This window comes from Homalodisca vitripennis, chromosome 3, assembly GCF_021130785.1.
Source record: "Homalodisca vitripennis isolate AUS2020 chromosome 3, UT_GWSS_2.1, whole genome shotgun sequence".
Taxonomy (NCBI): domain Eukaryota; kingdom Metazoa; phylum Arthropoda; class Insecta; order Hemiptera; family Cicadellidae; genus Homalodisca; species Homalodisca vitripennis.
In genome coordinates this window covers 47,261,676-47,277,447 of record NC_060209.1, presented here as the reverse complement: position 1 = coordinate 47,277,447, position 15,772 = coordinate 47,261,676, and the positions used below count along the sequence as shown (strand labels likewise).

Here is a 15,772-nt window from a genome sequence, read left to right as displayed (position 1 = left end):
TTCGAGAGCCATCTGAAATATGGAATAACTATATGGGGCTAACTCCTCCAAAGCTAACACTCAAAGAGTACTGGTGCTTCAAAAGAAAGTAATCCGTACACGGACTTCAAGAATCTTGTAGAGGTGCTTTCAAACTACTAAGAATAGTAACCTCAGTAGCCCTGTATGTCTTAGAAGTAGTTGCCTATGAAAGTCAACAACTTCTGACAAGACGAGTTGATGTACACACCTTTAACAAAACAGAAGCACACGATTACATACTTCCCATCCATCAACTGACTCTCTTTCAAAAACAACCTACATATGCTAGTGCAACATTTCTTAACTTCCTGTCAAAAAAGATCAAGAACAACACCACAGGGCAGCAGCAACTCAGACTAAAACTAATCGACTGGCTTCTAGACTGCCATTTCTACACCATAGTGAATTTTTTCAATTGGAGGAATAATGACTTGACCACATCTCTTTGACCACTGTGATTCATCTCAACTTCTTTAACTACATTTTGATTGTAATGACACCATTGTAATGTCAATGATTATGAATAAAGTATATTGTCTATTGTCTTTTGCCTATTGTCTATATATATATATATATATATATATATATATATATATATATATATATCAACCAGAAGCAAGTTTTGAATTTTTCGCCTTATCCAAAACTTGTATTATCCAAAAAGGCATGGTCTGATAAAATTAAAACTTTAGATAATTGCATCCCTAGTTAGTATGTATGCAATAAGCTACGCACAAGATAATAATACAGTGTAATAAAAATTTAATAAATTGTAGCACATAATATTACAATTTTAAAGTCCTCTACCTCAGAGACAGATGAAAAGATAGGCTGACTTGATGGATACCAAGTGGTACAAGAAATACTTTGGAGTGAAACCATTCCTCCCTCAGGCTTCAATTTGTCCAAACTTGCCTGAAACAAATATATGAGTATTCTGAAATTAAAATAAAAACAAAATACATCTTCCACACTTATTTCAAACACAACTCTTCTTGTTTTTTTTATACTTAAAATGTATAATCTAGGTAATAATGCTATCAATGACTCTATTAATGTGACATATAGCAACATTTGGGGATCAAAGAACTTTACAAATTTATTTTCAATCTCCCACCCTACAAGAAAGGTAGGTTCTAATACCTAAGGACTAAATTACATTCTGTTTGGTTAATGAGTTGTAATTGTGCACAATATTTTAACTGCTTTGTCTTTGTGCAGACAGTTAATTCTTCATTATTTTGTCATGGATCAACCATATTAAGTGTTAGATTTACTTACTACAATAAAAATATGATAAAATGATTATTTAATCTAAGTTTTGTTATAAAGTAAAATAATACTGCCTTAATTTTTATGGAATGTTGTATTAAAATGTCTGTATCTTTCTATATTTTACAATAATTTAATTTTCGTATTGATTTTTTTACTAACTATACTTATGGAAAAAATAAAACACAGCCTCTTATTTTTAATTTTACGAAAATTGTATACAGTTTAAAAAAAATTTTACTCAAAACTCAAAAAAGAATAAATAAAATTGTAAAATTGGAACAATTTTTAATACACATAATGTTTAGTAAACTAGATAAATTTTATACAGTTTTAAATAAAAAAACATTATAGTAAAACACTATATTATGTATAAAAATACAGGCTTATGCTGTTCTTATCTTTGGAAATAACAAAGAGGAAAACATTTTTAGCAAAAGCTATGTAATTATTAATGAAAACAAATATTATGAGAAGAATGTTATTAGATTTTAACTCGATTAATATTTGTTGTTGGGAAAAAATAAATGCAAAATGAATTTATTTATGTTATTTTACAATGAAGCAATTACATTATATCATTAATAAAAAAATATAAATGAAATTGTAATATGCAATAATATTCATTTATCACAATTACAGGCACCAGGAATATATATAATTTATAAGAACATATACATATACATAGTATCCACAAATTACTCCATCAAATTTCACCATTTGATCTGTCAGTTCAAAACAAGTGAGACATTGTATATAAAGTATAGTCCTTTTTTAGTTTACCAGCTGTCTGTCTGTTTGTGTTTTTGGGAAAAAAATTATATCTTTAAACTGAATAAAGGTATAAAGTTCACACTGTATACATCGAGAGATTCCATACGGGCCCTGGCCTGGCGATGCGCAGTGGTCTACTTGTCATTTGGAGGAGTGGGGGTAACGCTTCCGCAGTCTGTATCGCGGAGCTGTGTACTGTGTAGTGCGGACCTCGCGCTTGCTTGTTCAACACTCTTCTTGCCTCTGCGATACTTGCACTGTTTTGCTGCCGTTACTGCTTATAGGATTTCCGTGTGATATTTCTGAAATGGCGGGTGTAAATTTCATGAAAAAAGTTGGAAGTGGTAAAGTATATCATAGCCAAGCTCGAGAAATCGTAGCAAACGTTTATGAATACATGAAAAATGAGAAAGAAAGTGGCGCCGCAATAAACATAAACAATGTTCTCGTCCGTGTAAAAGCTGCAACTGGCATGCCATTGACAACTATAAAAAAAAATAGTTTCTGAGAGGAAAAAAGTAATTCAAGACAATGCAGAATTCAGCACTCCGAAAAAGAATCGAAATTGTACAAAACCTAAAACCGATCTAGACAATTTCGATGTAGGTGTTATTAGGACTATAAATGAATTTCACCTAATTCATGGCGAAAGACCAACAATAAAATCTCTATCTGTTCTGAAGAGTTCAATTAATTTTAAAGGTAGTTCTTTCTCTCTTCGATGCATTTTAAAGAAAATGAATTTTAGATGGAAGAAGACTACTAATGACAGAAAAGTATTGGTATAAAAAATTAACATCCGAGAGAAAAGAGTAATTTTTTTGAAAAATATTACTCAGTACAGATCTGAGAACAGACCCATTATTTATATGGATGAAACTTATGTCCATACGACTCATGCAACCCCTAAAGCCTGGACTGAAGACAGCAATGAGGGATGTAAAGTACCAGTTAGCAAAGGAAAAAGATTAATTATAGTACACGCTGGAAACAAGAAAGGATTTATAAAAAACGCGTTGCTAACTTTTGAATCAGGCAAATAAACCGGCGATTACCATAACGATATGAACTTAGCAAATTACGAGAAATGGTTGAAAAGTAAATTAATTCCCAATCTCCCTGAACATTCTGTTATTGTGATTGACAATGCCCCATACCACAATGTCGAAATTAACCGAGCGCCAACATCTAATTCCAGAAATGGTGACATGATTAAATGGCTATCAGACAGAAATATAAATTTCCAAACAAGTAGCCTAAAACCGGAGCTGTACAGTTTGATTAATTTACACAAACCTAAATTTAAAATGTTCAAAATTGATGCAATTTTGGCTGAACACGGTCATTCAACTCTGCGTTTGCCTCCCTACCATCCCGAACTTAATCCTATAGAAATGATATGGAGTGTCATGAAACAGAGGGTGGCTAAACGTAATGTGTCTTTTTCAATTGAAATAATAAAGCAGCTTGTGGAAACAACATTTGAGGAAATAACTACTGAAGAATGGTTATCTCGTGTAAACCACGTCAAAAAAGTAGAGGAAGACTACATTAGGTTAGAGCCTCAAATTGACGAAATGACAGAACATATCGTCATTAATTTACAAGATGATAGTGACAGTGACAGCAGCATGAGTGAGAGTGGCAGTGATGATGATAATGGTGACTTTAATCTAAGTGGGATCGAAGCTCTACCACAGTAACCAGTTTACAGTATTCAGTAAGTAAACACAATATATTGTTCTTGTTTCAATTGTATACATTAACGTTTAAATTCAGATAGAAATATTTTAATTGTTACTATTGGAAGTATGTTAACTATAACTGCCAATTTGTCTAACATGTGTTTAAATAATCGTACGCAGCACGCAGATCCAGCTCACTGACAATAGTGACCCACAATATCTCCCCTCTTTTGACGGCTTCTCCCACTCCGTACCACACCACTCCCCTGTCGCGCTTCTCAGGGCCCGTATGGAATCTCTCGATGTATAAAATGTTTAGTCTAATTAAGAACTGTTAAAAAAGAAGGTTTTTGGCAGTAAAACCGAGGTTCAATTAATCAGACATTAGCTCTTAAAGTGTTTTAAGTGTTAAAACCCCTGTTTTATAATAATTCAATTTATATGTTTACTTGTATTTCTATTTGAAAATAAAAATAAAAAATACAGATTTTAAAACAAATCAGCAACATTTTATTGAGTCTAAGTGAATTGGTTTAATAGCAGTGGTTTGTGTTATATTTGTATCCATTTTCAATTGACCTAGGTTCAACTGCAGGTTTATTTATCAATTATATTATCCTCTTAATTATTGCCCTTGATAGAGCACACTCTTGTTTGTTAAGAGGAACTTGGCACTTTTGCCTGCAATGTCTGAGGTCCATAACTATGCAACTAGAAACAAAAATAAACTTATAAGTGAACGATGCAGATACTCTGCAACTCAGAAGAGTTTTCTATACCAAGGCATAAAAATGTTTAATGTTTTGCCGGAAGGTATTAAAGAGCTGCCACTCACTAGATTTAGACAAAAACTAAAGAACTTTCTAGTTGCAACCTGCTTATACGATGTAACAGAATTTTACGAAGTTGTTAACTCTTTAAGTTAGGTTAAGTAACCTTTTAAGTTGACTTTGTTATACATGTGAACATGTTTACAACAAATAAATATTTGATTTGATTTGATTTGATAGTGGTTGACAACATATTTTATTATACTATGATATTAGGTCAGATTAAATTTAAACTATGCTACTTAATATCTACTGCTATTCAAATGCTTTTATATCTGAATATATTAAATTTATTTTTATGAAAAATAATAAGCAATATTTTAAACTATAGAAACACTGTATCTTAAGAACAAGCCATTATTTTCGAGAATACACCAAATGAGGTGAAATTGTTGACTAATGAAGTAGTACAAAATAAACAAATTAATTTATTGACACTATTAATTGGTACTTATAAAGTTGTACATTGTCCGTTACAGTAAGAAATTAAAAAATTAATATGAACTTGAGTTTACATGTTTCAAACATACTTTAAACTCGTTATATAAATTAATTCAAATTTCAAAAGAGATTTGCTAATTTTATACAGCATAACTAGTTCTATATGTGGTACTTACTCTAGGAGGAGAACAATTTTGTTAAAAAGTAAATGGTTGACATTACAGTGGACAAGTCAGTGTACAATTATATTTCATATCACAATGCCACTATCTAATCTTAAATGGAAAATAATTAATCCAATTAGCAGTCTAAGTTGAAAAGACTACCATTTTACTATTATTACCTATTACTAGAATATAAACTATATCCATATCAGGGTTCATTATTATGAGTATTTGTTTTACCATTTTTGTTTTTTTCATTATTATTGAGTATTATATTTTTAAATATCACATTCTCTAAAACCTATTGGGTAAACTCAATGTTTTATTACAAAAATTTATAAAAATTGCTTCAATAACATTGTTACTTCCTAGGAACACCATCTTAGGAATTCTTTAACAGTGATGGTGTTCTATGGACAATGATCTCATTCATGTTTCTAGGAGTCGTAAATGATAACAACTTGATATGAATTCCACAGATAGTGAACTACAGTACTCAGTAAGTTGATTACATAAAACATTACTCCAATACATCAGCAATCAAGAAATATCACAACTGCCATACAATGGTCTTTTTGACCCTATGTATGTTTGACACTATCATTTCAATTCTTTTATTTGATACTGTCAAGGGACGTAAATATGGAATATTTTTTAATTAAATTTTAAAGCTAAAAACTCTCTGGTTATAGCCTTTTATTTATATGCAATTTAAAACTTCAAAGATGTGACTATTTATAGGTCCCCTTTGAACATGTGTTAGAAATAACAGGAAGCTATTTATAGTCATAAGAGTCTCGAGGTGAATATTAATTCCCCAACAGTTGTGTCGATGTTGTGTTGAGACAATATATTCATATAATCACAATATCTATACTCAAAATGTTTGATTTCAGACAGAATACATCAGAACACTGTTCTGGTATCTCTCTCTGAAAAATTTTGTTTATACAGTTATTTTCTTCTGCATCTCATAAATATATAAAAACACATTTTAAGATCCCATATTTTCTAAATTCTTTAAAGAAAACCCGCATATCTTCCTTTCTTTCAAGAGGTACTCAATAATCCCAGATCCTAGAGAATACATTTCAGCCACCTCTTAATCTAGAAATCAAAGAATAAAAAGTCAAAAAGTTTTTAAAATATTCAGTAATATTTCAAATATTCCATTTTCAAACTGATATGATGAACATTGTATAAAGTGTTAGAAATAAACAAAATGTAAATACAGTAAATTTTTAACATCAGCTGAACACTAGAACAATTTTGCAAATTCTTATTATGTGGAAAAAAATTACAAATTCAAATTGTAAAAATGCTACATGAAATTACGGTACGTTTATGAAAGATCTTTTTTCAAAAGTTATGGCTAAATACAAAAAAATTTAGTGAAATGCATATCGAACAAATATAAAAGCAGATAAGTAAATTTTTAATGTATATAAATCTTATATATTGTCTGCAACATTACAGTTAATTTATATTTCTATTTAAAACTATTGTTATGCATTCCAAATGGTAATTTTGATTTTAACAACTGGTATACTTGTTCCAAGTGGTCAATACAAGCTTTGGAGGAACTTGTTGATACTGTACAAATCACTTTTAAGGAATAACATTTATTAAAATCATTGTTATGGGCCATTACATTTTTAGAAACTAATCTATCACCTTGCTGATTGGATGAAGACTGATGGTTATTCATTCTTAGAAGTAAGGGATTTGTAGTCAAATAAATATGGTCAATATACAATATGGTTATTACATTTTAGCAGTCGGCTTTATTACCAAATAGAAATACTATTTCATAATTTGATAATAGGCAATAGAATTTAAGTACTTCTAAATACAATTTAATAATTGCTTAGAATTATTAAAATTTAAAATAACAAAATTTAATTAGCATACCTGATTAAGACACAAACCTAACCATTTATATCCTTTAACCATTATAAATAATATACCGTATGTATGAGACTTATCTTTCTGTAACTTCAAGAGCCTTGATGCATTAACAGAATAATGGTAAGAGAAGGGTAGTTTAACAAAGCAAGAACTAAATTAGCTATTGGTAAGGTACAGTAACTATAAATTGCTGGAGATGAAACAGTCAACAAAAAATGAAATCATCACTTTTCTCAACTATATTTATAGTGTACTGGTGGTTGTATTAACCCATTGGCCTTGTATCACGGAACGGTTCCGTGACAGCTAGTCTGGGCTCAAAATTTATATCACGGAACCGTTCCGTGACAAGTACAGCGCCATCTAAATAATCTTTTAAAACTCCTTTTTCAACCAAATGTTAGTATAAATTAGACTAATATTGTTGTAACACATAAGAAAAACTGCAATAATACAGTTAATTGAAATTTAAATGAATAATAACTTACTATAAAAATATTAGTGTACTACAAGAGAAAAAAGTCAATATTCTTGGAATTTTCAGTATTTAGAAAAAACATTTATTCTGACAAACTATGTATATATATACACACATATTCTAGTATTTCTAGGTAGAGAAATACATTTCAAATAAAATAAAAGCAACAATGGGGTATTTTATTTTATATTATTTGAATAAAAAAAATTTTTAATTCCAAAACTTTTTAGTTTGTACAGCATTATTATTTTTAAATTATGACCAAATATATCACTATCTATTTATTATTAAAGCCCATTTCATGTTAATCCAAAAAGATATAAAATATAACCAAATAACGTGAAAAATAAATTATTTATAAACATATAACAAAACTCTTACGTTTTTAGCATTTTTAATAGAATAACTCCAGTTGAGCTGATAGTAAAAATATGTATAAGCCAATGGGTTAATGTGAGTTTAAAATATACTTTTTAAATATATAAATAAATCAATACAACTGAGTATCAAAGGACCCAACAGAACATAAACAAAAGACGTACCAACTAATCCAAAAATTGTAACTTCATCGCATGTATTACTATGTCACATAATAAAATGTTACATGATTGTGCACAGTCTGTTTATGGTAAAAATCATATAATTTTGATCTTTTTACTGTAAACATCAATGGTACAAAACAGATTAAAAAGAACCTATATACCTAGTTTCAAGTCTCTAGGACCTTCCTATTATAAGTAATCACATCGGACGTACAGATGACTCGCTGGTATGTATATGATGAACAGCAAATGAAAAAGATTATGATTTCACAACTAAGATTTCACTGATTTACATAAATTAAATTCTGTAGGAGGTTATAAAGACTCATATTCGATGGTTGTAAGAAAATAAACTAACCTGAACCTGTGCAAGTTTTTGGATTGTGGAAAACCACTCCCCAAGTGCCTTTAAGTCAATGAGTTGAGGTTTAAACTTCTCTTCAGTGAACAAAGGGAATGTAGTGCTCCAGATAACAATATCGGCCACAGATACTTCATCCTGCGACAAACACACTGTATTCATTTAAAGCCTAAATTACAAAATAATTATCAATAGGTATAAAATGAATAGAAAGGATATAAACATTTACAATTTTCATGACACAAAGAGTGATGATATAACTAAAAATACTTTAATTTTTAAACCCCCTGTTAATAAGAATATTATTAACTCATCCAAAAACCACAATATGAACAAAGTATTCTAATAAAGGATGGAATAACATAAGTAATAAAATCAGTAATTAATACAATAACACTGGACTAAAATGCTCCAAACAGCCTACAATACATTTATCTCCTTAATAATAATCTGTGTTTTTTGCTATTCATATATATGTAGTATAACTTTATGAATCCCAGGTGACATTTTTCTACAGTACAATAATTAAGTTATCCTGTCAAAATAAATCGTCTGAGACTGAGGATTCACTGTGTCTATGTTATATTTTAATTCAGGCTATATGAAATTTATCACACGTTCATTTTAATTCTAGAGGTTTTGCCCACAAAAATATTACAATGTAATTTGAAAGACTGTAAAGATGTATTGATTCTTACCTTGACTAAACACTTGGACTTTTTAAGAGCATTGTCAAGCAGAGTTAGATGGGATTGAAGAGGTTCAGTAAATAGTCCTTTGGAGTCAATACAACGAAGTATAGAAGGCTGAAAATATATGCCAAGTATTAATTAATAAGTATAGTGAGTAATATTCAAAGGAAGAGTTTCTCTAATCCTATTTTGCTTAATCTATTATTAATCCTAAAGTGCTGACATCTCGAAACGCGATGTCAGTGAGCCGCCCGAGAGTGCTAACATCATACTACACAAGGAAAGGTTGACGTTTACACAAACATAACATACATAATTGATAATATTTCTAAATATAACATTATTCATTTATCCAAATGCCATCTTCATCTTTTACGTCTTAAAACTCATCTGTTGAAGTAATTGTTTAAATTTGCCAGATTTGTATGGCTTTCCAGTGGGAAAAACAATACATTTTTTTGTTCTTGTGCTTTTCTTTTCAAAATTAAATGTGCACGTGATAAACCTTTCCTGTCCTTCATTTCCTTTTCTCATCCTTTCTCTGGTCTCTTTTTGTTTTGAGTTCCTATCTTCATTCATATTTTTAAGCTGAAAATACATATTGTACAAAACACTATTTAAATAGACTTACACACAATATAAAGGATCTGAAACAAGAAAAAATGTGTAATAACAATTACAAACAAAAACTAATTAAGTGATTTTTAATTATCTCTTAACACATATAAGTGGTAAGATAATTCATCCACCTGATCCATTGGTAGGATCCCGAGCATACAAAATTAGCATAAAAACCCAGATCTCTTCTTTGCCTTCACATCCCAATCCCTTTTTCCTTTCTATTTGTGATACTAATTTTACTTTTAATAATTTATATCTAACTATTTATAGAAAGAATAATATTTTTTTGTAATGTATCAGTGAAGCCAAAGCGATCAAGCAAACGGAAAACATAAAATGGAAACTACAATTAGATAGATAGTATGATAAGATAGACAAAAAAATATTGTGTACGTTCAATTTTTACAAATATTGTATATGCTACATTTGTATTGCTTTGATATTGTTATTTCTCTGAATTTTTGTTTTTTCAGATGTAGAATAAACTAAAAAGTCAAGCTTATTCCCAATTTTCTAAAATATTGCGATAACATTCAACTTACTTGTAAGTGCACAGCTTCCCAGTCAAGCCAGTTGTCAACTGCTACTTCTAACCTTTCAGGAGGAGGGTAGAGAAAATAAGAAGCAGCATTCGTTGAAAACAATATGTCACCAGGTGATACCTCTAATAAAGGTAGTCTTTTTATACAACCTTCTGTAAAAAAAGTTAAGCTTTGTTCAATATAGCCATTTTAAATAGAACAGATTCAATTTAATCATGCACTTACTTGGTATATCTAGAGTTATAATAATTAGCCAATTCATCTGACCAGTTTGCCAGGGTTCACAATCTCTTGTGACATTTGTAACAAAGTAAACACTCCCTTCTGCCCTAATTTGGTATCCTTTCCTTCTCCACCATCCAATATACCCAAAGTTGCAATGTTTATACCATAAAGGTTAATTTAAAATACCATATAAATAGTTAGAATTGGTAGAAAGACTTAATCTTACGAATCTAATTGTAAAATCATAACTTAACAGTATCTAGATACAATATTTCACTAATTAAAATAAAACTCGTACCATTTAAAACCATATAATTAATTATATGATATAACCTTTAAAAATGAATGGAGCCCACCAAAGGCTAGCTGGTTCCATATCTTTTAAGGAGTTCTGGAGTGCCATAATATGCAAAATATTGTTATAATCTTACCACATAACAGTTAAAATAACATCTGGTAGATTGTCTAAGCATATTTTAGCCGTGTAGGGTACGATAAATAGACCTGGTTTTTTTATATCGAAGAATGTAGTCATTGATACCTAATATTCGGATCTCAAATCCTAGACTATCAATCGATATAAAAGTACCTATAGTCCTCAATAACAATCATATGTTATAAATTGAAATATGAATCTAATATTTACAGTGATCAAACAAATTATTATAACCCAAATTAGGAAAACTGAAGACGACCATATTTGCTCCTCTCACAGTTACAGTTGTTTCTTTCCCACGAATTTAACATAATGGGTTTTTTCGGTGTGAGTCCAACATATTGAAGCCACGACAAACATGTCTTATCATCTTTCAAAGCAATGTCGTGTAGTTTTCTAAAATTGACTGCAATTTTTCATAATCAAAATTAGTTATGTAAAATTGAAATATTAACCTACGTGTATTATTTTAAAGTGTTTACAGCTCTTGATATAGATTATTTAAGTTAATAGTTCTAAATAATTAATCAGTAACGATTGATTATTTTGATGGTTATGATTAAGTAATATCGTTTACCAATTTCAATATAAAAAACCGGATTCGCTTATCATACCCTACTCTTTTAGGCAACTTAGTAATAACAACGGTTAATATTTAGTTTTGGATTTAAACTGTCATAAATACAACTAAAATATTACTATTTTCAATTTGATCCCCTTATTTATTTCAGTTTTCTACGTTACCACCCGCTAGGAGAGATTGTTAACAAAATAAAAAGAAAAATTACTCATCAATAATGTTGTGTTTTAGGAATATATAAACTGATAATAATGATATACAGTGTTATTCTTGAAGAATTTAACTGTACTAAATTTCTTAGAATACTTGATAAGAAGTGTTTTTGGAAAATCAAGTTACATTACATGCTACAGTATTAAGATATGAAGTTTTTTAATTGAGTCTTTTCAAACAACGCATAAAGTTTATTATGATTTAATAAGCTATAATATATTGATCTAATGGAGTCATATTTTGAGGTAGCTTTAAGCAAAACATATCTCATTAGACTTTTTGAAATGCACAAAGGGCAATAAGAATAATTTCAAAACTTTCCTGAATTTTTGTTAAAATTCTTTTAGAATTAAAATAAAATCCAGTGGATCTAATCGTGAGTGTTTAATACCTAGCCAATTTCAAAATAAAACCTTGAAAGTGTCAGTCCATTTCATATTTGGATAGACAGTTTCCCTGTCCACCGTGAGGGAATTGAATACAAAGCGGGAGATTAATAAGATAGGAGAAGGAGGGATATCAGGGTGAGTAGACTTTAATAAGCAGCCTACACTCGGTATTCGGTTGTTTTAAACAAATCGTTCGATGTTTTTATCCGAAGGCATAATTCAATACTACAATTTATTTAACTTAGCATATGATTTCACCTTATTACTTTATTATTTTTAATGTAAACTATAAACAGCAAGATATAAATAATATTTGAGACTGAAAATGGTGTTGAATATGAGGAAAATATGTGACATATTTCTCACAAGTGACGAGATTAGTTTAAGTGGCTTCAACATGTACGTTTGGCTTCTGGTAAACCCATGGGGAGAATTCTTTCCTCCATTTTACAAAAGCTGTTACTCATTGCTGTCAAGCTGGGCAAATTATAAAAATTATAAGGTTTCTTTGATCCGTAAGTCTAGGCCTTAGTTGGTTTTGTAATGTTAGTCTTAAATTTATGTGTTTAAAATCAAGAGATTCTTCTTGTTACAGTAATTTGTTATAGCTCTTACTGTTTACGATTTTTTCATATCGAAGTTGGATAATATATCGAACAATTAGACAAAAACAACAGAGAAACAAGTGTAGGCCTATTATTAAAGTCTCCCCATCAGGGTGACCAAATGAAAGGCCTGAAAGAACCAAAAATATGCTGATGAAGACTTCTAACAACCTGATTGTCGAACCTAGCCACGACACAAACACTAATCTAATTACCTGAGAGTAGTATTTATAATTTATCTATTTTTATTGGAAGTACTGATGATAACTCATCAAACATGACTCTCCCTAACTGTCAGATCTACCAACAAACCCGAGAGTCGACCTGTCTACTGGAGCCAACCAACATTAACTTAGGCTACTTGTTTCTTGACCCTAAATGTTCCCTTTCTACATTAGTAGTCATTATATTAAAAATATCTAAAAATTTTAGTGCAAAAATTGGGTATCTCTAAACTAAATAAATACGTCTCCAAAATAACACAACCTTAAGGTAAAACATAACCTTGTTAACCTCAATCTAATAGAGTGTTGATAAACACATCTCATCATATTGAAATTAAATTGGACAATTTTCCGTGGCATATAGAGTATCAATATGATGATTAATTGATAAATGGTTTAGCAATTATCATTAGTCAGGATAAACCTTTACTTGTGAAACAATGTGTTACTAACCTGAAAGAGGCTTTTCAACAAAGTCAATATCCAACTGTTTAAGACCAAATTCAGCAGCTATTGAAATTTTCAGTGCTGCAGTATTGTTTTTATTGGAAACCAATTTCATTTTAATTCAAGGATAGTTTGCTATCTTAAGGCAAAGCAAAGATATTCAACTCTTCACAGTCTAACCCTAAAATAACAACCTCTTTCACTCAATCAGCCCAATCAGGTAACATCAATCGCGCCACGGTGCAAAGCGAAGGAAATCTAACGCAATATTAGCAGACTGTTACAAAGCATAATAAGAACAGAAAATAAAAGCATTCATATAGTTCATGAATTAAAATCACTTGAAACGTTCCGTTTAAATCCAATATTGACTAAATATGCATAATTGCCAGTTTTTGACGTGACAACGTCTTAACCCTTAAAGCGCCGTAAGCGCATATGCGCGCGAGGATCGACTTTGCTCTGAACGCCGTAAGCGCGTAGACGCGCAATATACTTGTTTTTACTATTTTGCACTGTTAGTTCAGAGTTTGTCCGCTAGACTGTGAGGGGTGTATGTTACAGTAGTGTAGCGGGGCTGTGCCACATCACGTGACAATCTTTGTGTTTAACGATCGATACTGAACCGGTTTTTTGTTGAACAGCTGGCAGTTTTGGTAGTATTGCTCAACGCCGCAAGCGCATTTATGCGTACGTCACTGCCTCGCCGCGCGCCGGGCAGCTCTTGTGTTCTTCTTCATATCCTGTTGAAGCAGTGCGAATAGTTGATCGGTAAACTACTGTGTAGTTTTATGTGTTATATGATCATCTTTTTATGAAAGTTATATATTTATAAACTTTTGAAATAAACAGTTACTTGAATGGCGATAAAAATCTTTTTTTCCTCGTAGAAATATTTTTACTCCTTATATTTATAATTACGTATTTTAGCTCTTGTTCCGAAATTCTACATTTATGTTTATTTTTTTTATTTAGGCTTGTTTTTACTCCAATAAGTGTTACAATATTTTATTTACTTCTATAAACATCTGAAAACCATTTTGTAAATTATTATAAAAATAACACCCGTTAGAGGACTAAGAATTTGGAAAATATTTGGTTTTCAAATTTTTGGCATGTAAATTTTAATTTTTTATTATAACTTTGTATTAAATATGTAATATACTTATTTTCTAGTTCTATTCTAGTACATATAAGCACGCAATGTCATCATAGATATACATAATAATAAAAGGAAACAGTAAGCATTGGGTAAAATTTATAATGGAGCTGGAACGCTACATAGTAAATCATGTGTATTTTGGGCAATAAATATGATAAAAGATATTTTTTTGCAGTTTCTGTTTTATTTTGTTACCTAAAAAAAGAAATTAAAATTAGCGTTGAGAAAATCTAATTTTAATTTTTTATAATAAATGAGCGCTAATCCAGAGTTTAGCTGAAACTGTTTGGCGCTTTAAGGGTTAAATTAGGTTGCGGCTCGGAGTCACTCATGAAAAAGTGTAACGCCCGGTAACGTTACGATGCCCGTCCAGTGGTCCGCCGCACGGGATCCGCACGGGATAAAGCAGATAACTGTGGGTCCGCCGCACGGGATAAAGCAGATAACTATGTTTATTCGTGAAAATGTGGAGTGCTTAGATTCGTCATTTACAACAACTACAACAATAAAGGTAAATAATTGTACACTGATATTTCATTATCGTAAACTATGATTGATTGATTAATTGTTAGATTGACACAAAAGTTGAGAAACTGAGTTTATAGGTTATGTCATACTATTGACAAATGTTGATAGTGTTAAGTAAATATTATTAGTTTAAATCACTCTGCAATCAATTGTAATTCAGTCGATTGAGAAGAAACAGTGCGTATTGCTAGTCAAACATTTAAAATAACAAATTATAACCTCTAACCTGTCATAACAGTGCGACCAAACAAACGAACTAAGCCGACCAATCACCACGCGCGGAGTTAGAATTTAACTGTGTTTAGCAAGAATTTCAAATTCCAATTTTAGTAAATGTTTTATTCAACTTTACCATTTACAATAACAAATTTTAATTAATTTCAAATTATGTACAATGTTTTAGTAAACAAAATATATTTCTATAGTTAAAATTTGTGCAATTCTTATTTTCATTCAATTCCTTGTTCCTATTGTGCAATTTAATAATATTCATATCAATAAATATTCTACCGAGAAAAAGACGTTGTCACGTAAAATCTTCGCCCGTAAAACCGACTTTACAGGCAACCATAATTTTTTTTATTACTGGAAAAATTATTTTCGAACCACGGAGCACTGTGTTGAAACTATAC

General features: G+C 30.4%; 1 protein-coding gene across 1 annotated transcript in view; it reads right to left on the bottom strand.

The window, feature by feature from the left end:
- LOC124356865 (methionine--tRNA ligase, cytoplasmic-like) overlaps window positions 1-13,654 on the bottom strand; it is a 43,979-nt gene extending 30,325 nt beyond the window's left edge. Inside the window, 5 exon segments of the mRNA XM_046808140.1 lie at window positions 829-936; window positions 8,474-8,614; window positions 9,175-9,282; window positions 10,332-10,483; window positions 13,457-13,654. Coding sequence (XP_046664096.1) covers window positions 829-936; window positions 8,474-8,614; window positions 9,175-9,282; window positions 10,332-10,483; window positions 13,457-13,565 — 618 coding nt within the window. The 5' untranslated portion in view covers window positions 13,566-13,654.
- Window positions 13,655-15,772: the final 2,118 nt, after the last annotated feature.